Source organism: Atractosteus spatula, chromosome 5 (genome assembly GCF_055471065.1).
Source record: "Atractosteus spatula isolate fAtrSpa1 chromosome 5, fAtrSpa1.hap1, whole genome shotgun sequence".
NCBI classification, from domain to species: Eukaryota; Metazoa; Chordata; class Actinopteri; order Semionotiformes; family Lepisosteidae; genus Atractosteus; species Atractosteus spatula.
In genome coordinates this window covers 3690573-3717036 of record NC_142710.1, presented here as the reverse complement: position 1 = coordinate 3717036, position 26464 = coordinate 3690573, and the positions used below count along the sequence as shown (strand labels likewise).

Sequence of the window (26464 nt, the reverse complement as noted above, 5' to 3'; positions counted from 1 at the left end):
ATTTAATCAGAACGCATTTCACTGGAGGTGTTTGTGCTTCTCAACGAAATAAGAATTGAAACGTTGAAAGAGATGACTGAAAATGCCAGCTCGCTGGGCAATTTATTTCCTGTTGAATTTCACTGCTAGAATGTGTGTGTTGGTGGGGGGGGGGGGTTGTGCTTTTCTGAGTTGTCACAGATGTGTTGTCAAATCGTGCTCAGTTAGCAGCCACAGGAGGCACCCAAAGGCAGGTCAGTCGTGGCTGAGCGTTATTAGTGCCCACCAGCCCTGGACGGGATGCCAGTCCATCACAGGGCATCACAGACACAGACATGCACGCACACACGATCACACCAGGGCCAATATCCCCAGAAGCCAGTTAACCTAGCAGCCTGTTTTTCATCTGTGGGAGGAGACCTGAGCACCCAGAGAGGACACCCACACTAACACAGGGAGAGAATACAAGATCCACTCAGAGAGTACCCCCGGACCTGGAATTAAACCCGGAGTCCCAGCTCTCTGCCAAACATCCCGAGAGCAAAATCTTTGGATGTGGAGATCGGCATTTGGAAAAGGTTTCTCAGTCTTTTCTCACTCCACGTGGGAAAAACAACAACCGACAAGTGGCGTGAGTTTAAAAACCTCCAGCGAGTGGCTTGAGTCCTCGTAAATTTGGCTCAGCCTGCTGGGGGTGAGAGCCAGCCCCCCTCTCTGTGGGTCGAAGAGGCGCCCCCCCCCCCCCTTGCAGAGAGCGAGGCGTCCCAGGGAGAGATGCACAGGTGGAGGTGGGCTGGAGGTGGGGGCAAATGCACAGCAGAGAAGGGGCTGATGTCTAGTGTTTAAAGTTATTTTGATCATGAGGAAATGACGTCAGGAAACTGATCGCCTTTCCGGACATCTCAGGCCGTCTGAACCAGGTTATTAAATCCCGGTCGCCAAATAAATGAACGGTATCGCACACTTTTTACAAATCGTGGATGAAGCCTAAAATCGGGAACTTTGTGAAAGTCTGGAATGGTCACCATGTTGCCGCAGGCTGCTTGATGAGAGCGAGAGTTCACGAGAATTGTGATGCCGCGATGCGGCCCTTCCTGCTCGCTAGTCACTGTAATGACTGATGTGCTGCGATGTACGAGCGAAGAAGCACAGGCTGTGCAGCAGACATTTCAGTGCAGAAATGTTCCAGCCTGATGTGTCAGCAAAACCACTTAGAAGTCAAGAGCCATATTTCTGTTGGATTAGAAGACATGGGTTCACAAGCCTGCTTGTTTACAATATAATGGGGCCGCCCACTTTTTGCGTTTTGTGGCTTCAGGTGGATGGGAAGAGCGCGGCAGGTACTACCTGCGTGGTGAACCCCAATTTGCCCTCCTTCAAACCGCTCATCGTTGTCTTCCTCCTCTTCAGAGCAAAGACAGTGGGGTCTTTCGAAACAATGGGGCAGTGCACCACGAAATCCGGCCGGGACGTTTCCGACGTTCTCCAGAAGGGCCGGTTCTCCCCCGCCGAAGAGGACTCCCCGAGGTACGCCTCGTATCCCGTCCCCCGCCCCGCCGCCGGCCCAGACAGCGAAGGCCCGGCGATGCCTCCGCTGGCCGTCTCCAGGGACCCAGACTGGGAGAGGAGAGACTCGCGGGTGGACTCACGACGCTCCTCCATCTACAGCACCATCGACGCCATGCCGCACTACGAGTTCTACGCCAACACCGCGGCGCCGGGGCGGCTGAGACGCAGCAGGCCCACTCTGGACGCCCTGCGCAAGGCCCTGGGTGTAAATATTCATGGCGGTCCGATCTTTGGCTTCGCTTCCTATCCTGTGTACCTCACTCCTGCTCTGAGCAGCTTGGGCCCTTATCTATCATCCGGGCAACCTCTGGGCACCCTGCCCATCTCCCACTCTATACAATACACGTGCGGTGTGCCTGCAGCGACATAACCGGCTTATGCCACATGAGTGATTTCACTTCCTCTACCCTTTTTCCCTTCCATCCAAAGCAGAGCCGGCGAGGTCGCGACCTCCGCGCCGGTAACTTGCGGTCGTCCCTCACCTCCCCCCCCCCGTCGGACCCGTTGCCAAGCTGGGGGGCTCCTCCCGGACGAGAGAAAGTAACACATCCCCCACCCTTTGCGTTACAGGATGGAGACGCCAGCATTTCTCTGGCAGAGCCAGCAGACGGGACCCTGCCCTCGATCCCTGAGCTGTCCCAGGATGTGGAGGCCGGCAGGGGGACCAAGGCCCCCTCCAAACCTGTCCGCTTCGGCTGGGTGAAGGGCGTGATGGTGAGGACTGGTGCACGCGCTGCCAGCAGGTGGCACCGGAGAGCCTATCAGCACCCCCCCCCCCCCCCGCAATATAGGTTACACTTGCATAGATAGGTGCTTAATCAATGATGTTCAGAAATCTGCAAAGATACCATTGACTGCTCAGGCATTATTTCAGTAGTTTGGTGAGATCCTAATAAATGTGAGAGAGGTATGCAGAGTGAATTTGGCGTAGCTCACCTAGATGACCAATCCCCTTTCTGTATAGCTAGGATTGAGCCGGGGAGCTGCTACAGGGGTGTAGATGGAGTGGAGCTTACGAGAGAAACACCTTACGGGATGTCCTGGGTGCGAGACTTATATACTGTATGCAGGCGAGTGGAAGTGTACAGGACTATGTAGCCGTCAACAATACTGTACAGCAACAGTTGACCGTGTGGGTGCAGGGGAGAGGAAAGCAAAAACCCTTAGTGGGTGAAAGGAAACCTCTGGGTCTCAAGTGTTGCCCTCCTCCAGGCAAGGAGTACATTTTTAATTAAGAGAAATAATGTGCAATCTCTGCAATATCTGGGGTTATAATCCTACTGTCATGGGTCCAATCCAGCCATTCAGGATAAGCCTCAGATCAATTAGCTGCTAACTATTAATCCAGCTGTTTCCAGACTTTTGTTTTCTACTTGTGCGTGTAGTCAAAGTTAGCAGATGTCTTAACCTGTTTGTATATCTTAGAATAAACGCCCCTCAATATTAGAAAGGAATCCAGGCACAGCCATTGCAATGTGTTATGGGTTTTCATCCAATCACAATACTGCATTGGGGGGTAGGCAAGGAGCTAATTAATATTAATATTCATTGCTGCTTGGTGGACCAGCAAAGGGAGACAGGGATAGGGACAGGGAAAATTCTTGCACAGTGGACGTGGCTACGCAAGTATACCGTGCAAGTGCATTCAAAACTGAGAACAGGAGTCTTTACTCCAGGGCTGGTGGAATTGTGGAACAAGCATCCCAACCATGTTGTTGAAGTGACACCTTCGGATCAATAGGCTGCTGACTACTATACTGTGTAGATGGGTCAAGTGATCTCCTATCGGTAATGTCCTGCCCTAACATTTCCTGCCTCTTTTCTGGAGAAGTGCATGGTGGCCACCTGCACTTCTGTCGCCACGTGAGCTGACCTTGCCCTCTTTCTGTGTGTGTCCTGGTGTACAGATCCGCTGCATGCTTAACATCTGGGGAGTGATCCTGTTCCTTCGGCTATCCTGGATCACCTCGCAAGCTGGAATCCGTGAGTTACTCGTCCGGCCATCCACTGCCTTGATCCAGGGCAGGAGTGTGCACCCCTTTCCCCTCCACGCGTTGCACTCCGGGCAGTGGCAAGAATGAGAGACATAACTGTCTCCCTGTCTTTCTTCTTAGGCTAGTCACAGCAGAAGCCATTGTCTTATATTCTTTAGGAGCAACGAGCTGTAGACTTCGCGAGAGACCTATTCAATCTGGCCTCAAACCTCACCAGATGCATTTTGCTTGTCTGCAGCAGGTTTGCTTGAGTTTTCAAGCTCTGCAACGATCCCACTGCTAATCGCCAGCCCAGCTGCAGCAGTATCATCAAAGTGGAGATGGTAGATTGAATGTTGCAATGCCGGGATCTCGCAGTAACCCCAGTAATCAAGTGCTGAGATCTTGCAAGTTTTAGAGGCACCTTTCAATGTTACCTTGTTAAGACCTGGGGATCCTGGTGTGTGTGTGTTTGTTTCTGTGTATGTGCCCTGCAATGGACTGGCATCCCAACTAGGGTATACCCTGCTTTGTGCCTGTGGCTCTCCTGGGACCTATTTCTTGCTCACTTAACTGCCTCAATTAAGTCGTTAAGGCCAGAGATTGGAAAGACAACTAGCAACAGATTGGAATGATAACTAGCAACAAATGTTGCTCCCGAGGGCTAGGGTTGCCTGCTCCTGCTGAGATGTAGCGTAATGACCATTTGCCATGCTGAGCTGGTCACTTGTTTGTGTTCCCCCATCTAGTTCTCACCTGGGTTATCATCCTGATGTCTGTTGTCGTGACGTCCATCACCGCCCTTTCCGTCTCGGCCATCTCCACCAATGGGAAGGTTACATCTGGTGAGTGATGTCACAGTCAGCAACAAAATCGATGACATCATCTGGTGAGTGATGTCAGCTGACAGCTGAAGGAAGGCCTTTGAGGCCCCATACTTGACTAACAATGCAACTACGGGGGTCGCGCTCCGTGTTCTTTTGGTGGTAAAGCCATCAGACAAAAACTGAAAGATGAACATTCTGGACTAATCTTAAAAAAGCAGGAGGCTCATGTCGCACCTCAATTTTTATGTCAATTTAATACCCAGCGTATGGAAAGATCAACCCTCCCAGTGATGGACACAATGCATATATGTCCATTCTAATGCTGGTAATGGAGTGCAAACAGTCTGGGTGACCTTACAGCATTGATATGCAGACTATCTCTAAAAGATAGACTGGTATGGCATGATCTACAGGTTATTATGCATTGCATCTAAGGTGAAATTACATTTGCTTTCTCTCCCACTATATTTGCCTATTAGGCACACAACTGTGCACTGTTGCGCTGCAGTCACTGAAGTTCAGGGCTGGGGTGAATGTGAGGCCGAGCTCAAAATGCAGGGTATCATCGCAACCTTAGCTCCCCACCTGAGATATCTTAAATAGTCCACTCCAGAAGCAGATAATTGAAATATTTGGCTGCCTGACTGAACAATAAGCATCTCTTGTGAAACGTGACCTGGGTGCATTCGCAAAGGTTTGGATTGGGATGGAGACCCTATGAAAACTCATAGGGTGCAGGTTGCCAGTGGCAACACCGGGACATGAGTTGCTCCCAGCCTGCGTGTAACATGTACACATTTAGCCTCAGTTCCGGTGGGATTCATCAGAGGGCTGAGCAGTCATCTGGTTTGTGTTTCAGGGGGCACCTACTTCATGATCTCCAGGACTCTGGGCCCAGAAATCGGGGGCCCGATTGGGCTGGTGTTCGCCTTCGCCAATGCGTTGGCCTGTGCCATGAACACTGTGGGCTTTGCGGAGACCGTCAGGGACCTGCTGGCTGTAAGTGGGGCTTCCCGTTGCTGGAAGGAAATGGGCATGTGGGCCTGAGCCCAGGGGTAGTCAGAGGAGACCTCGAGGGGCACTTGAGAGATCTTGTTAGAGTGGAAATTGTCCCCTCCTTCTTTAAAATTAATTGTGGATAATCGATTTTAGGAGGCCTTGGAGCTTTTGGGTTATACCAAATACTTCCCTGCTTAACCCTTCATCATGTAAATGATCTTTTGCAAATGGTCAGTGAAGTTGTCAGAGACGTCTTACTGTATATTATCTAAAGGATTAATGCATGTGAGGCCTTGCTCTGGAACTGCTGGGAGAGCCGATGTTATCTAGACCCAGTGGACATTCCAAATCCCAAACTGAATATTTTGGAATAGCAAAGCCTGTTAGCAGAAAGATCTAGGAATACTTAGGGTAAAGGTCCTGGTCAAGATCTTGTGTACAATTGGCCCAATCTGTTACCCATGGATGCCACCAGTGTCTTCTGAGCCCAAATGAGGGAATAAATACTAAGTTGAAGGCAGGAAATCATTGTTTCTTTCTGATTCCCCTTCAGGAATATGATGCCATCATGGTGGACAACATCAACGATGTGCGCATCATTGGAGTCATCACAATCACTGTGCTCCTATGCATCTCACTGGCAGGCATGGAATGGGAGGCCAAGGTGAGACCAGTCTTTCCTCGGCAAGTTGAGCATCTCTTTGCACCACTTGCCCTCCTCGCTCACTTGGTTTAAGACAATTGGTCTTAACATGAGTGAGGATGGGAGGTCATTCCCCCACTGCCTTTTGGAAAATATAGTTCAGACAAGTGTCTCCATCTTACACTGCAAAATTACCATGCGCATTTGTCATCTTAAATTTCTAAGAGGACAGATTAGATTGTAGAAAGTACTGAAGCCTTGCCTGTTCTACTAAATAAGTTTTAATATGTCCGTGCTCTCTTACATGTTTTGCAGACTCAAGTTATATTCTTCCTGGTGCTGATGGTATCTTTCACCAACTACCTGGTGGGAACCCTGATTCCACCCACTAAGGAGAAGCAGGCAATGGGATTCTTCAGCTACAAATGTGAGCCAGCCTGCTTGTGCCTGAATTTGCATGACCCTGACAATTTCAAATTCCTTGACAAACTAAAGCTTCATTCTGCCTCTTACAGCTAGCATTTTTTTGGATAACCTGTTACCAGACTGGAGAGGGGAGGAAGGGACCTTCTTCCAAATGTTTGCAATCTTTTTTCCTTCTGCTATTGGAATTCTGTCAGGAGCCAACATCTCTGGAGACCTGAAGGTGTGTACTGTATGAGGGACAGCAGTGACACTAGTAGTGTCTACAGTACAGTTAGGTGTGACAGTGTGTGTGCTGGTGAGTTCAGGGTGAGTGTGAGAGGAAAGGGACAGCAGTGACACTAGTAGTGTCTACAGTACAGTCAGGTGTGACAGTGTGTGTGCTGGTGAGTTCAGGGTGAGTGTGAGAGGAGAGGGACAACAGTGACACTAATAGTGTCTACAGTACAGTCAGGTGTGACAGTGTGTGTGTGCTGGTGAGTTCAGGGTGAGTGTGAGAGGAGAGGGATAGCACTTACACTAGCAGTGTCTACAGTACAGTCAGGTGTGACAGTGTGTGTGCTGGTGAGTTCAGGGTGAGTGTGAGAGGAGAGGGACAGCAGTGACACTAATAGTGTCTACAGTACAGTCAGGTGTGACAGTGTGTGTGTGCTGGTGAGTTCAGGGTGAGTGTGAGAGGAGGGGGACAGCAGTGACACTAGCTGTCAGGATGAACTTTAATAGCTCAGTAAGACTTTGAGACAGTGCTTGTTGTATGGCTTATAGCTGGATGGAGGTCATTACATGACCTCTCGGTCTTGGCTGTTTTCTTCCAGAATCCAGAAGAGGCCATTCCGAAAGGGACTCTGATGGCTATATTCTTGACAACTTTGTCCTACCTGGTCATCTCAGCCACCGTCGGTAAGCCAAAGTGTCCCGCCAGTGTCAAGAGCATAGAGGGAAATTGGCCGATGTTCAGAACAGGATGACAGGAGTCAGAAAGAGAGGAATAGACAGATGATCCATAATCATTCCTAACTCACAACACACACTTCTCACACGGGGCTCAGTGCAGCACTCCCTCTCTCTCAGGATCAGCACATCGCAAAACTATTGCGGTGTCCGCTTGTTCAATCATTGCACCCGTAGCTATCCCTCTCTCTCTTTCAGGCTCGTGTGTGGTACGGGATGCCTCGGGGAACCTGAATGATACCATCTCTGGAAACGTAACTGGGGACTGTGTGGGGCTGGCCTGCCAATACGGCTGGAACTTCACAGCCTGCGAGCTCTCGAACTGCCAGTTCGGCCTGGCAAACAACTACCAGGTAGAGTCATACCTTCAGAGTCCCAGAGCTGCGTGGACAAGGCCCGCATTGGGACCTCCCACGGTCTGCCTCTCTCTTCCAGGAGCTGAAGTGTTAATGCACTCTTGTGACCAGATAACGGCCACGCATTCACCTCTCCTTCTACTGCCCTCTCACACTTCTCTCTCCCCCTCTTTCTGCCCGAATGAATTGCAAGATTAAGCCATTCAATCTGCCAGCGAAGTCGTGTGTTTGTTTTAACTCCCCCTCACTCTTTCTCTGTGTAAGAGGATTGTCTAGGTATTGTCTAGTCAGCAAGTGAGGATGTCCTAATGCCCAACCCTACCTGTTTTTTTTCAGGTTCTCAGTTTGGTGTCGGGGTTTGGTCCCCTGATCACTGCGGGGATCTTTGCTGCCAGTCTGTCCTCAGCCCTTGCCTTCCTGGTCTCTGCACCCAAGGTGTTCCAGGTACAACTCACGAGACAGAACTGGCCTCTACTGGGGGCAAGTGACCCTTAAAGAAGCAATTGATACAGTTGCGTGTGGCTTCATTTATGTTTTTCTCTCTCTCTCCTTCCTTCTCTGTCTGTATACACCAGTGTCTCTGCAGGGACAACATATACCCCCTGATCAGTTTCTTTGCCAAGGGCTATGGGAAAAATGATGAGCCCTACAGGGGCTACATCCTGACCTTCTTCATCTCGGTGGCCTTTATTCTCATTGGTGAGTTCACAGAAAGGGGGGCGGATCCCACCCCATTATGACATCATTCAGCATCCGCCTCAGAGCAAGTCAGGAAGCGCTTCTGGGCTGAATGGTCTGGTCTGGTCTTAATGCAGTGTCTGGTCAGCTTGGTACAGGAGAGCTGTACTGGGCAGTAACCCACACTGTCTCTCTGTCTGTCTCTCCCAGCTCAATTGAACGTCATCGCTCCCATCATCTCCAACTTCTTCCTGTGCTCCTACGCCCTGATCAACTTCAGCTGCTTTCATGCCTCTGTCACCAACTCCCCCGGTGAGTTCACCTGTTACAGGGGAGGGGTGGGGGGAGGGTTATCCTGTCTAGGGAGGGGTGGATAAAAGAGAAGGTTAGCAGGCTTTGTCAAGTCCCCAGGCCACCATTCACACAGGCTCCTCTTGTACCCCTTCTGACTTCAACTCTCCATATTCAGTTCTTAGATTTCAAAGTGAGGGATAACAGCTGTGTTAAAATTGTACAACACACTAGTAAGGCCTCATTTAGAATATTGTGTATGGTTATGGTCTCCATGTTACAGAAAATATATTGCTGTTGTGGATTCAGTCCAGGGAAGAAAAGCAGATGTATTCTGGGGTTTAAGGGGGTGTCCTACACTGACAGGCTTTAGTAACTGAGTCTCTTTAGTCTGAAGGGAGTGTCCCACACTGGCAGGCTGGAGGAACTAAGTCTCTTTAGTCTGAAGGGAGTGTCCCAGACAGACAGGCTGAAGGAACTGAACCTTCTTGCCTTGATCAGAGAAGATTACTAGGGAATCTGATACAAGCATTCAAAATCCTCAAAAGCAGGAACAAAGTCAGCCCACTTCAGAATGTGGCCAGCAGCCATATCACCCTGCAACTCACAACTGCCAACCCACTGAAGCTAAGCAGGTGTGAGCCTGGTCAGTACCTGGATGGGAGACCTCCTGGGAAAAACTAAGGTTGCTGCTGGAAGAGGTGTTAGTGGGGCCAGCAGGGGGTGCTCACCCTGTGGTCTGTGTGGGTCCTAATGCCCCAGTATAGTGACGGGGACACTATACACTATAGTGACGGGGACACTATACTGTAAACAGGTGCCATCCTTTGGATGAGATGTAAAACTGAGGTCCTGACTCTCTGTGGGTGTTAAAAATCCCAGGGTGTTTCTTGAAAAGAGTAGGGGTGTAACCCTGGTGTCCTGGCCAAATTTCCCATTGGCCCTTACCAATCATGGCGAGGTGGATGCTGCACATTGGTGGTGGTGGAGGGGAGTCCCTATTACCTGTAAAGCGCTTTGAGTGGAATGTCCAGAAAAGCACTATATAAGTGTAAGCAATTATTATTATTACTTCAGAATGTGTAGCGGAGCTAGTTTGGACACGGTGATGTCATCACCCTCCCTGCGCGTAGCAGGGACCTCAGCCACCTGGGCTGAGGAAGGTCTCCTTTAGCTCACTCGGCTGGTTCTCTGTTGCAATACACGGGAGACCTGGGTTCGTGCCCAGGTGTTGCAGGACGAACCGGCAGGGTGGAGCGGTGAGGGCCCGCTTGCGTGGAACCACGACGGTCACAAATGCACAGCGAAACACTGAACCAGAGGGCAACATGTACTTCCACATAGTGTGCACATTTGAAACTGAGAACAGGAAGCATGTCTTTCCACAAAAGGTGATGGGAGTGTAGAACAAACTGCCAGCCATTTTGTTGAAACTGATACCCTGGCATCTTTCAAGGACCAGCTGGATCTTTGGATCAATTAACTACTAACATCCAAAGAAGGTTAGATAGTCTGAATGTTCTTCATCTGGTCTGTTTACTTGCTCACTGGGATCCGTATCAGATTTCTCTGTGGCTCTTTGCAGGTTATCCTTTGGTAGGCATGTGGGATTCAGCAGTTCAATAGGCTGTAGTACAATATCAGATCTGTAGAGAAATGTAAAGTTTGACAAGTTATCAACTAATTAGAGTCAATCACAGAGCTTAATGTGTGCACTGGCAGAAGGTCAGATAACCTCATAGACTCTCCAAGAATAAAGGTTGACAGCACTGATTAAGAAGTTTCTCAGTTGCAAAACTCTTGGTAATTAGTTGCCATCCGTCCATTTTCTAAGTTTTCCAGTTCAGGGTCTCCAGGGATCTGGAGCCTGTTCCACCAGGCAATGGGGGAAGGCAAGATACACGCCCTTGATGGCACAGCAGGCCAGTCCATTACAAGACACACACAGACACACAACAGGGCCATTTTCTCCAGAAAGGAATTAACTTACCAGTTTGTCCTTGGACTGTGAGAGTAAACCAGAGCTGTCAGAGGGGACCCACACAAACATTGGATGAACATACCGACTCCACGCAGACAGCACCCCAGGTGTAGAATTGAATCCATGGCCCGAGCACCGTGAGGCCCCACGGCGCCACCGTGCCACCCTATTTAGTTTCCTTGTGTCTTTGAATCTCCAACAGCCGTACTGCAGATTTCTGCCATAGAAAGATCAAGGAAAGCAGCTGGGTTGTTTGGGTAAGGGCAGAATCCATTATTAGAGGTCACATTTTTGGGGGGCTCCCCCTACAGGTTGGAGGCCTTCATTCCGCTACTACAGCCGCTGGACAGCCCTGTTCGGAGCCGTGGTCTCTGTGGTGCTGATGTTCCTGCTGACCTGGTGGGCCGCCATCATCACATTCAGCATCATCATCTTTCTCCTGGGCTACGTGGCGTACCGAAAGCCAGGTGAGATGCGGGTCTCTCAGTCTCGGGAATCGGAGAGTAAACGGCTCAGCCAGTCTCTTAACTACCTGGTAGAAAATCAGGAGCATATTGCATTAAGGGGTATGAAGAGCAGTGGGAGCAGTGGGAAACACAAGCTCCAGAATAACAAGTTTTGTTAAAGCACTGACTCATTAACATAAGAAAGTGCCACACGGGGAAACTGCTACATCTATCCCCTGTGTGAATTAAAAAGGCACCTGTTGAAATGTTTTATTTTTTATAGGTTTGTTTGGTTTTTTTTCAAAGCACTGTTGGGTCCTAGCAACCCCTTCTGCAGCTGCTGCCATGAAGTCAGCTTTTTGTCTGAGTCTGTTCTATTCTAGTCTGCTCTCCAGATCTAGATACTTGGATGGAACAATCAGAAGAAGTTAATCTTCAACCTAGAATGAGGAGGTTTGCATGGTCCCTGTTAACTAGCCTACACAGACAGGGATGCCGGTCTGTTAGCATTTGTTTGTTAGCTAGGAAGGTCAAGTCAGGTCATCTCTGTGGGCTCTGTTCCAGTAAGTGTCTATCTCATACTTCCCCTCTTACTCTCTGAACTCTGTTTCTCTCTGTCTGCTCCAGAGGTGAACTGGGGATCCTCCCTGCAGGCTGGCACCTACAACATGGCCCTGTCCTACTCTGTGTCCCTGACAGCTGTGGAGGACCATGTGAAGAACTTCAGGTGACGATCTCACTGCCTGGCTGGCATGTTCATGTCTCGGGGCCTTGATAATCATAGCAGCTTCCAGTTAGTTCATTATTGTTTATTATAACAGTGTCCTGTCAGATGTTTCCCTTGATCTACCTCTGCCATGCAGGGGATGGTGATTGCTGTGAAGCACTCCCCCTCTCTCTCTTTCTCCCATTCTATTTTAGTTACAGATTCAGAGCAGTGCTAAAATACTCTAGTGTTCAGTCTGTCAATGTGTCTGTATTAACCCCTCTCTCTCAGTGCAGTGTTAATGTACTGTAGTGTCCAGTCAGTCATTGTGTCTGTATTAACCCCTCTCTCTCAGTGCAGTGTTAGTATACTGCAGTGTCTAGTCAGTGTGCCTCTTCAGTGTCTATGGATCGATACAGTGTTAAAGTATTGTGCCTTGAAGACAGCTGATGAGGACCTATCCCATTATTTCAGCAGTAACGATCACAGACACAGTCATGATACTGTAGAGGCCAGTCCACTGTTGTGCATTTTCTAGTTCAGCTCCTCAGTCTCTCTTCCTTTCTATCTAGACCCCAGTGTCTCGTGCTGACTGGTCCTCCCAGCCTCCGTCCTGCGCTGGTGGACTTCGTGGGTTCCTTTACCAAGAACATCAGTCTGATGATCTGTGGAGACATCATCATGGTGAGCTGCAGGGACTCTTTGCCAGGGGGCTGGTGAAACACCTGCCTGAGAGGAAGAGCTGGGATGTTTGGTTGCCCTTCAGATACCCCTAGCTCAGCTGTAGCGTGATCTTCTGCAGATCGGGGAAAATGAATCCTAGGGTTGAAGATCAAGAAAAAAAGTCTTTATTACAAGTTTTTCCCCCATTTCTCATTCTTTATGCACAGCATGGTGGGAAATGGGTGATCAATCACAACTTACTCTTATTCATTTACAGAGCATCATATCCCCATCATTTCCCCATTTGTAACAGTGTGAGTAAATTAAACAACAGTTGAATAAATCATGAATGGCTGGGACCGGTCCTTGACGCTGGGTGTCAAGTTAGTCACTTTATAAAACAGACTATTTCCTTATGGAGTTAAAACCTTCCAATGTTTTCAGGTCTGTAGCTACTGATTTAACTAGAACACTATATCCCTCTGGACCCAAGGAATTATAGCAAAGTTCCTACAGAAATGCGGGCTGGGGGTTGGATCCTAATTTCATATCATTATGCTCACCTCTGTATATACAGTAACCTCACACCCAGGACTTCTGTAGCGTATCCTTCCTTGTACCCCTACTTCTACCCCATCTACACCCATGCAGCAGCTCCCTGACTCAATCCTAGCTATACAGGGGGGATCTGGGCAGCCTCATCCAGGCAAGCTACACCAAATATACTCTGTATATTTCGTCTCTCTTGCATTTATTAATATTTAACTGAACAACTGAATGGCACATTAGAATGGTACTTAAGTCTTACCAATCCAGACATTAACTTGTTCTTCATTGGGAATCTTGGAGCCTCTATCCAAACTCTCCAAGGGCATTTCTGAGGAACCAAATTCCCTTTCCCAAATGTATGATCTTGGGAGTCGACTGGCCCTCTGCTCCCCATGACCCTCTGCTCTCATTCTTACCTACAGGATGAGAAATCCTCCCCACAGCAGTGCAACGCCAGTACCCTGGTGAAGTGGCTGAACAAGAGGAAGATCCGGGCTTTCTACACCCCCATCAATGGGAAGAGCCTGCGAGACGGGGCCAGGAATCTCATGCAGGTGAGCCGGTGTCCCTTTGGCCAGCAGTAAGCCTGCAATCTACTGGCACTTCTAACTTGGGACCATTTATTGACCCACATCGCAGAGCACAAGCTGTGGGAGCACAAATGGATTCCAATATCTGAAAAGCAAATGTTACTTTCTAGGAGACAATGCCGACCCAAATCAGCTAACACATAGCCAAGGGTAACATGATTCGATGGCCAGATTTCTTTGACCATCTGGTCTCTTGGGTAGCAGGGCATGATGTGGCTGTTACTGTCATTCTGTAGTTTTTCTCCAAGCAGTGTAGCTCTTTCCTGCCTCCTACAGACAGGCAGATCGGCTGTGCTAATTTGCCCCTTCTATGAGGTGCAAGAGCTCTGCTGCAACGCCGATCCCAGAATACTGGGAATAACATTTAGGTGAAGAAGCTTCTTCATCATCATCATCCATTAAGCACGTATCTCACATGAATTTGAGAATTGCTTAATTTTTTGGAATTGAACAGAACCGGACCAGGTCACGCTAATTTCAGCTTATGGAGGTCACACCGAAGGGACAGCCTATAGAGGCAACCTCGTCACAACACAAGTGAAAAAGACATTTTCTGTACCTCTCACCTTCCCTCTTATAGGCAACTGGCCTGGGCAAGCTCAAACCCAATACCCTGTTCATGGGCTTCAAGACCAATTGGAAGGAGGACTCCCCCTACAGCCTGGAGGACTACATAGCAACTATATAGTGTGTAGAACTTGAGTGACTCTAACTTGTCCCTGTGTGTGTGTTTGTGAGTGTGCCCTGGGAGGGTCTAATGTCCTGTCCAGCATGTGACCCTGTCTTGTGTCCTGTGTCTGCCAGATTAGTCAACACATGGAGTAGCTAAGGATAATGGCTGTATGGATTCTGTTGGATAATAATAACACTGGGTGGCCGGGTGGAGACCTATATTTTCTGTGCATGTCTACAAACAGGAAAAGAGATCTGGGGACAATGGTTCCTTAGAATTCCATGTTCCCTATAAGATGAAACTCAGCACGCACTAATCCCATGTCCTGTTCCGGTCCTTTTTCAGTGACGCCTTTGACTCCAACTTCGGTGTGTGCCTGCTCAGAATGCCGGACGGCCTGGATGTGTCCGAGGAGCTGCTCTCTGGGGGTGAGCACTGTGGCTGGTGATGACAGGGGCGCACCTGGCTCAGAGCTGGAGCCTCTCTGGTCATACAGTATATTCCTCAAGGTCTCCCTGATGGGTTCTTGGCTTCACTGGGAAATTAAGACTGGGGTGGGAAATAATGGGATAAAGTTTTGGGAGAAGGTTGAAGAAGACGTGTTTTTTTCTTACATTTACATATTTTTGAAGTAAATTTTGATGTTTTAATTGTGCATTAAACGTAAAATGAAAATTTTATTTTTAATTTTGACGTTTAGAGACTGAAGGAGATATATGTTACTGGGCTATTTAAGGATTTTGATGCTACTTTCTCCCACCTTTTTCTGTCTTTGTTTTAAACAGTGAACCCCGCTTTTGAACCAGAGGATAACGGGGAGTCTCGACGGAATGAGAAAGATCAGGATTCAGGTGGGGCTCCCAGGAAACTTTGCAGTTATGCTGAAAACTCAACTGAATCTTCTAGGGGTGTGCATGTGTGTGTTTTGTCTCCCAAAGCCATGTCACAGCTTGGATTGGGATCTTCTGTTCTCCAGACTAGAAGGCATTCCTTCTTTTTCTGCATTTTCCAGGACCATTTCACCATCAGTTTATATATTTCTATTTCTTTTGATCAAGTTAGGAAGAAATCAAAGTCATCCAAAGCTGGGAGGCAACTCTCCATCCCTCCATTTACTGGAGTTTCTAAATTAGAACAGACTTAATTTGAAAATAAAAGGGACCAAACTTAATTTCCTTAAGTAGTTCAGGTGGGTAGCTGCGTCAGCATGCGTAGGCTGCAAAGGAACAAGAAATAGGTTTATTGCATGCTGAATTTTTTTGTCGGAAAGGATAGTCTGTTTTTTGAGGGAGAAAATGGTAGAAAGCATTAGTTTCCTAGAATATTGTTGTAGAAGTCTCTGAGTGTTACTCTGGGTGGTATCAGAGTCAAAAGAAAAAGTGTTAAATTTCAGGCAAAATCCTGTAGGAACGATATTGTGTCGACGACATCTGTAAGGGAATAGGAGGTTGTTAGAAAGCCTGGTCTTGGAACAGATCGCTGTGAAGAGACGGAATGCTGGTTTAACAAGAGAGGGGGTCAAGTGACCCCATTAATTTCCTTAATATTCCTTCCATCCATTTTCTAACCACTCCTTCCAATTCGTGGTCTCGGGGGGACAAGCACCTTTAAATGACTGGGTAGATAAGTATTATATATAAAACAATAGCTTCTAACTCTTTAGAAACTCACATTCATACACCCTGCAGGCCAAGATCGACTGATCTTTGAGAGCAGAGAGGCTGGGATTCCACTGCTTGTTCACACTGTCTCTTTTTGTGATTTTGGGTGACTTTCTACATATGCTTCTGTTTTTGAACAGCAGATGTTAATAATTCTAACACAGCCGAGATCGAGCAGATGCCCACAGTGTTCCAGAAGAAACAGGGGAAGCAGACCATTGATGTCTACTGGATATCTGATGATGGAGGTAAGTCCTTAAACAGGAGGAGCTGTTTTGGTCACTCTCCTGAGTAGACAACCAATTGGTTCAGGGCTAGCCTGATTACCAAATCACGCTCTGTGAACAGTTCTGAGAAAGACCCTAGCAAATCTTAATAATAATAATAATTGCTTACACTTATATAACGCTTTTCTGGACACTCCATTCAAAGCGCTGTACAGGTAATGGGGAATCCCCTCCACCAACACCAATGTGCAGCCCCCACCTGGATGATGTGACGGCAGCCATAGTGCGCCAGAACACTCACCACACATCAGCTATCAGTGGGGAGGAGAGCAGTAATGAAGCCAGTTCAGAGAGGGGGATTATTAGGAGGCCATGATTGGAAAGGGCCAATGGGAAATTTGGCCAGGACGCCGGGGTTACACCCCTACTCTTTTCAACAAACACCCTGGGATTTTTAATGACCACAGAGAGTCAGGACCTTGGTTTTACATCTTATCCGAAGGACGGTGCCTTTTTAGAGTATAGTGTCCCCCCCCCCACATAGACCACAGGGTGAACGCCCCCTAACAACTCTTCCAGCGGCAACCTTAGCTTCCCAGGAGTCTCCCATCCAGGTACCAACCAGGCTCACACCTGCTTTAGTGGGTTGCCAGTTGTGAGTTGCAGGGTAATATGGCTGCTGGCAGATACTGCCAGATGAACTGTTCAGTGAATTAGTTGAAATCACACATCCTGCATTTTGTCGCACTGCAAAGGCTGTGCTTGTGGAGTGTAGTTAACATACAGTATTTCAATATATATCAGTGATGTTCTCTTTTGATCCTGAAGGGCTGCAGTCCACCAGTTTTCAGAGGTGACTAGCAAATAGCAGTGAGTGAAGACCTCAAAACTGCTGATAGAGACATTAAGGGTCTAGGGGAGGAAATGCAATTCAGAAAGAACAGCGCCCCCTCCAGGATATGGAGTGGATATCAGTGCACAGTGTGTCCAGAAACACAGTCTGAAATAGAATGATCCCATAAATCTTTCTCACTGTGAAATGGTTGCAGTTTAACACAATGTTTCCTGAACTTGTTCTGCTGGTGAATAACATTGTGTCAGATATACAGTGTTAGCCTCGTTTTGCAATGTAAGTTCTTGAGGAGAGAACTACACTTGTAAATGGAGGGCTGGCTGTATTGTCCTCCTGCCTGAAGACACACTGCCCCCTCCGGACCTAGAGAGAATGATCAGTGATGTATACTGTCCTCCTTCCTTGTCTCTGTGCAGGAGAGCTGCTCTATTATCACACTTTCTCTCTTTCCCAGGGCTGACCCTTCTGATCCCCTACCTTCTGACTCGGAGGAAGCGCTGGCGGCAGAGCAAAGTCAGGGTTTTCATCGTGGGGCACAAGGAGTCCCTGGAAGAGGACCGCAAAGAGTGAGTCCTGTCACCAGGGGGAAATGGTTGGAACTGAGTGGCTACATAATAATAATAACTGCTTACACTTATATAGTGCTTTTCTGGACACTCCACTCAAAGCACTTTACAGGTAATTGAGACTCCCCTCCACCACCACCAATGTGCAGCCTCCACCTGGATGATGCGACAGCAGCCAAAGTGCGCCAGAACGCTCACCACACACCAGCTCTCAGTGGGGAGGAAAGCAGAATAATGAAGCCAGTTCAGAGATGGGGATTATTAGGAGGCCATGATTGGTAAAGACCAGGGGGAAATTTGGCCAGGATGCCAGGGTTACACCCCTACTCTACGAGAAACACCCTGGGATTTTTAATGACCACAGAGAGTCAGGATCTCGGTTTTACGTCTCATCCGAAGGATGGTGCCTGTTTACATGATAGTGTCCCCGTCACTATACTGTGGGAATTAGGACCCACATAGCCTGCAGGCTGAGCGCCATCTGCTGGCCCCACTAACACCTCTTCCAGCAGCAACCTTAGCTTTCCCAGGAGTCTCCCATCCAGGTACTGACCAGACTCACATCTGCTGAGCTTCAACCCGAACATCATCATCATTACAGTGTTGCAATCCCCTCACTGACTTGCATGTTCTTTGGACTGGGTGCCTTGAAAATTCACAGATGGATTGTTTCAGCACACCCTAAATGAGTTGTATATTACTTGTTTTCTGTCTGTTTGAGTGTATATAGTGGTCTGCAAAGCCTCCAGGATTCGGAATGTGGAGTACATTAGTCATCATTTGGATACACATCTTCTGGCTGGACATTAGTTCAGCTTGTTTCTGCATAACGCAATTGAGCATAATTATACTCTAATCAAATGTGTATGGAGCCGGTTGTGTCACAATTCTGAAATGGAATGCATTTACCTATTCCTGCCTTACACTGCATTACACTGTCTCCAATGTCTTCTTTCAAATTACACGTAAGAACACCGGAACAGTTATAAATCAGAGGAGGCCACTCAGCCCATGTTGTCTATTTAGTAATGAGTAGCTACTAAATCAATCCAAGGATCTCATCCAGCTGTTGTTTTAAAAAAGAAAAAACAGGGTATTGGCTTCAACAACATGGCAGGGCAGATGGTAAAGAAGTGCTTCCTGCTTTGAATTTTTAATGCACTTCCTCGAATTGTTGAATACTAAAATAAGGTCCCTTCATAATCTCGTCATCTTCTCCTGTAGATGCTACTGCAAGACACACTATAATCCACTCTGTGCAGTGTCCCACAGATTTCATTGTGTCAGTTTGTACATTTCAGAGCAATGATGGCCCAGGTGACTACAGTCACTGCTGCCTGCTGTTACAGCTCTCTCTGTTTGTCTGGCCTTTGTTACAGGATGCTGTCCCTGCTCAGCAAGTTCCGCCTGGACTTCCACGATGTCATCGTGATGACGGACAGCGAGCAGGCCCCCAAGCCCAAAAGGTAAGCCTGGCGCATGGGTGGTGTCCCGTTCTCCTCCGGAGGAGGTCTCCATCTGCCAGAAGGCTACGCAAGAATGCTCAGTACACAGCCGCTGGGTGACCTTGTGGCCTGATCTGGTCTGATCTTAGAAGCTAAGCAAGGGCAGGTCTGGGTCATACTATGATAGGAAACCTGTATCGAAAACCCGGTTGTCCCCTTGCTTTAAGCAGCTGGCCAGTAGGTGGCGCTCATTCCTCTGGACTGAAATTTGCAACTTGATGTCCTGCTATACCCTATTTCATAGGAGCTGCCATCCTTCAAATGAGACATGACAAAGATCCTGACATTTGGTCATGAAATATCACAAGATGTGTTTTTCTTGAATGAAAAGTAATCTACCCCAGGGTCATGGTTACATGCCAATTTGAAATTGTACAAGTTAGTTACAAGTCATTTCTCTCTGCTCCTCCTGAACCTCTGTGGAGCTGTTCAGCTGTCCAGGGGTCAAGGCTTGGGGTGAGGCTCCAGGTTGGGGATAAGCATGTAGGTGAGTTACGGATAGGGTTAGCATCAGAATGGAGACTAGGTAAGGATTAGAGTTAGGCTAGCCCACTCTCAATTCTGCAACTGTAACAGGAGCCGGTCCAGGCTCCCGTGAAGCGTAGTTCTGGACCCTGTGCAGACGGTATAATCCGGAAGTAAGTGGAAAAGGACGACGGGGAGGAGACGACGAGGAGCAGGAGTGGTTGACACTGGGTGGGCGTGATGATGGTGATCTGGTGCTCAGGGGGCGTGGTCAGGGCGAGCAAGTCCAAGGAGTCCAGGGGGAAAATCCAGGGAGAAGTCCAAAAGTCCAAATCCGGGTCCAATTGAGACAAAACAAGACAAAGTTAAAAACCGGAACGGGATCCGGTGCAGGGACAGGGAATAAAAAACAGGATGACGAGGCCAGGGGCCTTGAGCCCTGGACTCAGCAGGGTCAGGACGCCCATAGGAGGCCCATGCCCTCAAGCCGCGGATGTAGAGGGACTTGATGGTAGGGGGGCCTCCGGGCTTCCGTCTTCCAATGCAGAGCCCAGAGAAACGAGAGCGTCTGGCTTTGATAAGGAGGGGGCAGGTGAAAGTAATCAGGTAAAATACGAAAGAGCGCCCTTAAGAGGAGGGATTACAATCACGACAGTGACAGAGCCCTTTTCAAAATATCTTGTTTCAGTTAAAAAGGCATCATTTTACCTTCTTTTTTTTCAGTGGGACGTTTCAAACTCTGGTTCTCCTGGGCATTAGTATTAGAACAAGTCTTAAAAGTATGACTGCACACTTGAAACACACGACCAATTTCAGTTCAGTTTCAGCTGAGTAATTAAATAAGGACATAGACTTCAGTCTGTGTGCAGTCAGACAGCCTCCTGTCTCCTACAAACGAGTCAACGAGTAAAGGGCTGCCAGTGTGTAAGTCCTCTTTCTTTTCGAACAGCATGCAGCGGTTTGAAGGGGCTGTCGCCCCCTTCAGGCTGCACGATGGAGTGCAGGAGGAGCAGGTGGCGCGGGAGCTGAAGAAGCAGTGTCCGTGGAAGATCTCAGACAGGGAAATGGACCTCCTCAGACAGAAGGTAAATGACCAGATGTAGCGGAGGTAGTACGGATATGGTGATGTCATCGCCCTCACTGCGCGTAGCAGGGACCTGGGCTGAGGGAGGTCTCCTTTAGCTCATGCGGCTGGTTCCCTGTTGCATTACGCCAGACATCCGGGATTGCGCCCCAGGTGTTGCGGAACCGTGACGGTCACAGACAGTAACACCCGAGCACTGTGTGGAAAAGAGTGGCGAATGGGCCCTGAACTATAGAGCACTCACTGGATCCTTAAACCAAATTCTAGAAATGAACAGAGATTTAATGTTGGTGTCCATGCTTGTGGGACTGTTAGTTTTTATCTATTTATGTTAAGCAGGAGTGCCCGTTTTTCATGGTGCTTATTGTGGATCAGCAGTGCATCACCAGTAGTTTTATGTGATGCATACTGATTACTTCACTTTTTAATGTTCTGTTTTACCATTTTTTTTCTGTATTGTGCGTGCTGCCTGTTTTAGATCATGTCTGCGCCGGTGCTGTGTGCTGTCAGTGTGTCTTTGTAAGAAAGTTTCTGATCGGGCACCGTGGATCCCTGACACTTTCTCTCTTGCCTTATCTTCGCAGTCGGAGCGAAAGGTGCGATTGAATGAGATCATCCGGTTCAACTCCAAAGAAGCAGCCCTGATCTTAGTGTGAGTTGAGTAGGAGAGTAGTTTATTGCCATATGTACATGTAGATTGGAATTTCTTAGTCACACTGATCTCTCGGGACATACACACCACAACAGACAACACTACACAAGGTAGACAACAGGAACAATAAATATATTGTGGAAAAATAATTCATATGTAGTAGTGAGACTGAGAGAAAAAAAAACAGGTGTAAGACGTGCAGAGTGCAGGTGTGCATTGAGTCTGGGGCCCTGCAGTTAGCTGTTGAGGATGCTCACTGCAGTGGGATAGAAGCTGTTCTTGAGTCTAGTGGTCTGTGCTTTAATAGTGTGATACCGCTTGCCAGAGCGCAGGGGGGAGAACAGTTTGTGTCCGGGGTGGTTGGGATCCTGAATGATGGATCAGGGCTTTATTGCGACAGCAGATGGCGTGGATTTCATCGATTGATGGTAAATCGCATCCTATGATCCCCTGTGCCATTGCCGGGTGTTGATCATCAAAGAGAAAGAGCACCAACATCAAAAGTGTAAACCAACTTTTTATGTGCACTACACCACTGGGCTGATCATGGCTTGCTCATTCGTGCACGAATCCCTTGGCTTGAGATTTACACATCTGAATGTATGTCTGCATCCATCCATATTTTCTAAACCATTTTAATGAGTACTGGGTTGCAGGGGCAGCTGGAGCCTGTCTCGGGAGCAACAGACACAAGGCAGGGTTCACACTGGGTGGGATCCCATCCCATTGCAGGGCAGACACACAGACAAACACAATCTTACCAGGGCCAAATATCCCAGAAGCTAATCAACCCACCAGCATGTCTCTGTACTGTGGGCAGAAACTTGAGCACCTGGAGGAGACCCACATGAACACAGGGAGAGCAAACTCTGCATAGATAGCACCCCAGGACACTGAACCCAGGGCTCTAGTGAGTCAGCAATGCTAGCCACTGCACCACCGAGCCACCCTTCATGCCTACATTACAGTTAAAAATCACAATGTACAATGCTATAATGCTCATTATTACCACCTGAAAGCAGAGTGGACATCTATTTTGAATTAGTTCAAGTAGGGAGATGTGTCAGCATGTGTAAGCTGGAAAGATACAAATAAAGGTTTATTCCTTGCTGAAAAGAGAAGGAAAGAAACACAACGTTTCGGCTGGGGAGCCTTCTTTGGGTGTGAGAAAGAGAGGAAAGTCGGTAACTGATAAAGCAGGGGAGAACAAAAGCCAGGAGTGGAGAGGAGGCGGGAGCAGGGGGGAGGCAGAGTGGGCACTGAGGTGGTGCGAAGTCGAGAGAGGGATGAAGAGAGGTGTGAAGTCAAAACCTGCAATTCTTAGCACCCACTGATCTGCTTCTCATTTGTTGGTTGCAGGAGCATGCCTGTGCCCAAGATCGCCACCTGTCCCAGTGCCCTCTACATGGCCTGGTTGGACACTCTGACCTATGACCTGCGATGCCCAGCCTTGCTGATTCGTGGAAACCAGCAGAACGTGCTCACCTTCTACTGCCAGTGAAAGGGAAGATGGCGATGGAACGTGAGCCATCGGGACTCGGACCGGGCAACTGCGTGCCAAGCAGCTGAGTCACAAAGAGATCCAGTTCTTACCAACTCTTTTGATCTCACGGGCCTGCGAGCAATGCCACAGTTTGATAAAGACAATGCAATCTGAACTGGAAAGGCTAAACCTGTCCTGTCTGAGTCAAATACCCAAGTTTTCCTTGAACAGCTCCTTACTTAAAATCTTAGAAGCCCAAAGAAGGCTTCTAAGCCATATTGCACAACTGGGCTAATGCTACAACAGCAGATGTAGGGATTCCTGATTTATCTGGGGGGTATTATAGATTATAGAGAATAACCATAAAGAGGGCAGAGATTTCAAAGCATCTTTAGACTATAATAAATTCCCCCTAAAAATGCCCTGTTATCTGACCTAATACATAGCTGTGCTGTCTAATATAGTTAAATCTTTCTGTGTCTTAGAGAGTGTTTTTTATTATCAATGTTATTATCAACATAAGCTACTGGTCCCAATATGTATTGGTTGCCTCTCAGTATGAAATCATTAATGCTTGTATTTATATAACGATCAATAAAACATTTATGTGCAAAACATTGCAAAAGTTTTCCCTAATAGTCAAGAAGAATCATATGATATTTCAGAACGATGGTGTGATGGAACAAACCACAAGTTATGCTAATCTTCCAGGATGTGAATATGTGTTTGTATATTGTTTTGTTTACTGAATTATACATATGATATATACATATATACATGATTCTTTAGTACTTTAGAGGATTTTGCAGTAAGAATTGCAGTTGGTTTATCCTGGTGCTGGCTTTGAGAAGGAACACAGTGTCATGCCCTCTGCAGCCAGAGGGCGCTCCTTCTCTGTCCTGTCCCTAGTTTCCGGTCTGCTGTCCTTCCTGTCCCTCTCTTTACCTTGGGATATATATTTCCGGGTCTTGCACTCTGTCCTTGCTCAGCATTGACGTTCGGATGTCCTGAGACCCGCCTAGCACCAGGGCGCCCCACGTCCACTCCCTGAGGGCATAGGTTTCTATACGGCATTCCTGAACTCTGCACTAATGAGCCCGGGCCTTTTTCCCGTCTCGCCGCTACGCATATGGGTCTTTTTCCGCTCTCCTGCTCCCCACGGTTAGTCCCTTTGGACGTCCGTGACACACAGAGAGTTTTCATGATTCTCTAAACCTGTTCAGAGACTGTAAGGATTCTCTAGAAACCCTTTTTAGTATGTGCAGAATAAAGTCTACACACTTTACCCACCCCACCATGCATCTATCATTCTCCCCACCTGTCCCTTCTTCCATCTGTTCATCCATCCACCAGTCTGTCATCTATCAATCCATCCTTCTATTCATTCTTTCATCCATTCATCAATCCTTCCCTTCATTCTACCATCAATCCAGCCTTCCGTTCCTACATTCATCCTACTATCAATCCATCCATCCTCCTGTCCATCAATCCATCAATCAATAAATCCATCCGTCCACCTCTCCATCCATCCACCTGTCCATCAATCCATCCATCTATAAAACCATCCATCCATCTGTCCATCAATCCATCTGTCCACCTGTCCAGCCATTGATAAGCCCATCTATTCATCCTACCATCATCCCATCAATCTGTCCATCTATCCACCTGTTTATCTGTCCATCCAACCAACAGCCAACCCATCAGTCCATCCACCTGTCTATTTTTCAATCTGTTCATCCATCAGTCCATTCATCCTGCGATCAATCCATCAGTTAGTCCATCCGTCCACCTGTCCATCCATCCACGTGTCCATCAATCCATCCATCCATCAGTCCATTAATCCATCAATCCATCCTTCTGTCAATGCTTTCATCCATTCATCCATTCTTCCCTTAATTCTACCATCAATCCAGCCTTCCGTTCCTACATTCATCCTACTATCAATCCATCAGTCAGTCCATTCATCTATCCATCTATAAATCCATCCATCCACCTCTCCAACCACCTGTCCATCAATTCATCCATCTAAAAATCCATCCCTCCACCTCTCATCCATCTGTCCATCAATCCATCCATCCACCTGTCCAGCCATTGATAAGCCCATCTATTCATCCTACCATCAACCCATCAGTCAGTCCACCTATTCACCTGTTCACCTGTTCATCCAACCATCAGCCAACCCATCAATCCGTCCACCTGTCTATTTTTCCATCTGTTCATCCATGATGATGACAATGTAGATAAAAATGCTGACGTTTTTTGTATCTGAATGTTGTTATCCATCCAAAAGGCTTGCACTGCTGTATTTATAGCGCTTTGAGTGGAGTGTCTAGCCTGGTCAGTACCTGGATGGGAGACTCCTGGGAAAGCTAAGGTTGCTGCTGGAAGAGGCGCTAGTGGGGCCAGCAGGGGGCGCTCACCCTGCGGTCCATGTGGGTCCTAATGTCCCAGTACAATGACGGGGACACTCTACTGTAAACAGGCTCTGTCCTTTGGCTGAGACGTAAAACCGAGGTCCTAACTCTCTGTGGCCATTAAAAATCCTGGGGTGTTTCTCGAAAAGAATAGGGGTGTGACCCTGGTGTCCTGACCAAATTTCCCCCTGGTCTTTACTGATCATGGCCTCCTAATAATCCCCCTCTCTGAACTGGCTTCATCACTCTGCTCTCCTCCCCACTGAGAGCTGGTGTGTGGTGAGAGTACTGGAGCATCATCCAGGTGGGGCTGCACACTGGTGGTGTTAGTGGGATTCCCCATGACCTGTAAAGTGCTTTGAGTGGAGGGTCGAGAAAAGCAGTGTGTTAGTGTAAGGAATTAATGTTATTATTTTTTTTTCTTATTATTCTTCCTCTGAGGTTCGGAAGGCTTGGACCTTACCGCCCTGTTTTACAGAAGCACTAAAGTCTCCTATGTCTGTAATGAGCCTGTATTTTATGAGATGTCAGTGAAGTTTGAACTCCATGGTGAAAAGTAAAAAGAGGAAACGCGACGTTTCAGCGTGGAATGAATTCACCTTTACAACCAACGCGTGCTGACGTGACGTAACTCTTCACTCGCCCTTGTATTGTGATTGCATGAAGATTTACAGCTGACTTTTATCTGTAAAATTCTTAGTAGGTCTATAATATTACATTCAAGCCAACAAGTGTCAAAGTGTGTACAAATTATGAGGAAAGGGCCATCTTCTACTTGTTTCTTGAAAGTCAAGGTATCGGCAACAAACAACATGGCTGAATATCGGCTTGTTCCACACCCCCACCACCTGTTGTGTACTGTTTTTGGTTTTAAATCCACTTCACCGCAGTTTCCGTTTGTGCCCCCCGTTTCGTGATTCACTGTTTATTCTGAAGAAGTCCGCTGGGGTCACGTAGCGTCTCGATTTTTTTTTGTCACAAATTCAACGATTTATCATCGTATACGTTAACCAGAATTAAATAATTGTTAGGCTGCGCGGTCGCCGAACACGATCGGAAGGGGATGGACAAAATGAACCATAGCCACGGGTTCACCTGCGAGAGAGAGAAAAACAACCTAAAGGTCTTGGAGATTTAGGACTGTGGTAAAGTACAAGAGAGGTCAGGTGTGAGGCGGAGATCAGTGCCATACAGAACACGGACGCCCTCTGCCTGACAGGGGCGTGACTGGAGCTGGTCCATACAGGAAGACGGGCT

The 26464-nt window shown here is 47.8% G+C and overlaps 1 protein-coding gene across 1 annotated transcript; it reads left to right on the top strand.

Annotated features, from left to right (window-relative positions):
- The first annotated feature begins 1417 nt into the window (after positions 1-1417).
- Positions 1418-23408, top strand: LOC148833575 (solute carrier family 12 member 3-like). The gene is made up of 26 exons (XM_088915861.1): positions 1418-1753; positions 2119-2262; positions 3456-3531; positions 4271-4366; positions 5208-5347; positions 5901-6011; positions 6306-6417; positions 6506-6636; positions 7229-7313; positions 7563-7717; positions 8057-8164; positions 8296-8419; positions 8609-8710; positions 10982-11137; positions 11744-11843; positions 12395-12506; positions 13457-13588; positions 14205-14311; positions 14643-14725; positions 15083-15148; positions 16102-16206; positions 17493-17604; positions 18984-19070; positions 20524-20659; positions 21243-21310; positions 22670-23408. Exons 1-26 carry the CDS (start codon positions 1418-1420, stop codon positions 22809-22811), a joined length of 3126 nt encoding a protein of 1041 aa, XP_088771987.1. The 3' UTR covers positions 22812-23408.
- Positions 23409-26464: the final 3056 nt, after the last annotated feature.

Excerpts from the sequence above, each read along its gene's own strand:
- LOC148833575 (XM_088915861.1), top strand. The coding sequence starts at position 1,418 with ATGGGGCAGTGCACCACGAAATCCGGCCGGGACGTTTCCGACGTTCTC. Across the intron at positions 8,165-8,295 it reads CTGCACCCAAGGTGTTCCAG|TGTCTCTGCAGGGACAACAT; the intron begins GTACAACTCACG and ends TGTATACACCAG. Across the intron at positions 20,660-21,242 it reads TGGACCTCCTCAGACAGAAG|TCGGAGCGAAAGGTGCGATT; the intron begins GTAAATGACCAG and ends TTATCTTCGCAG.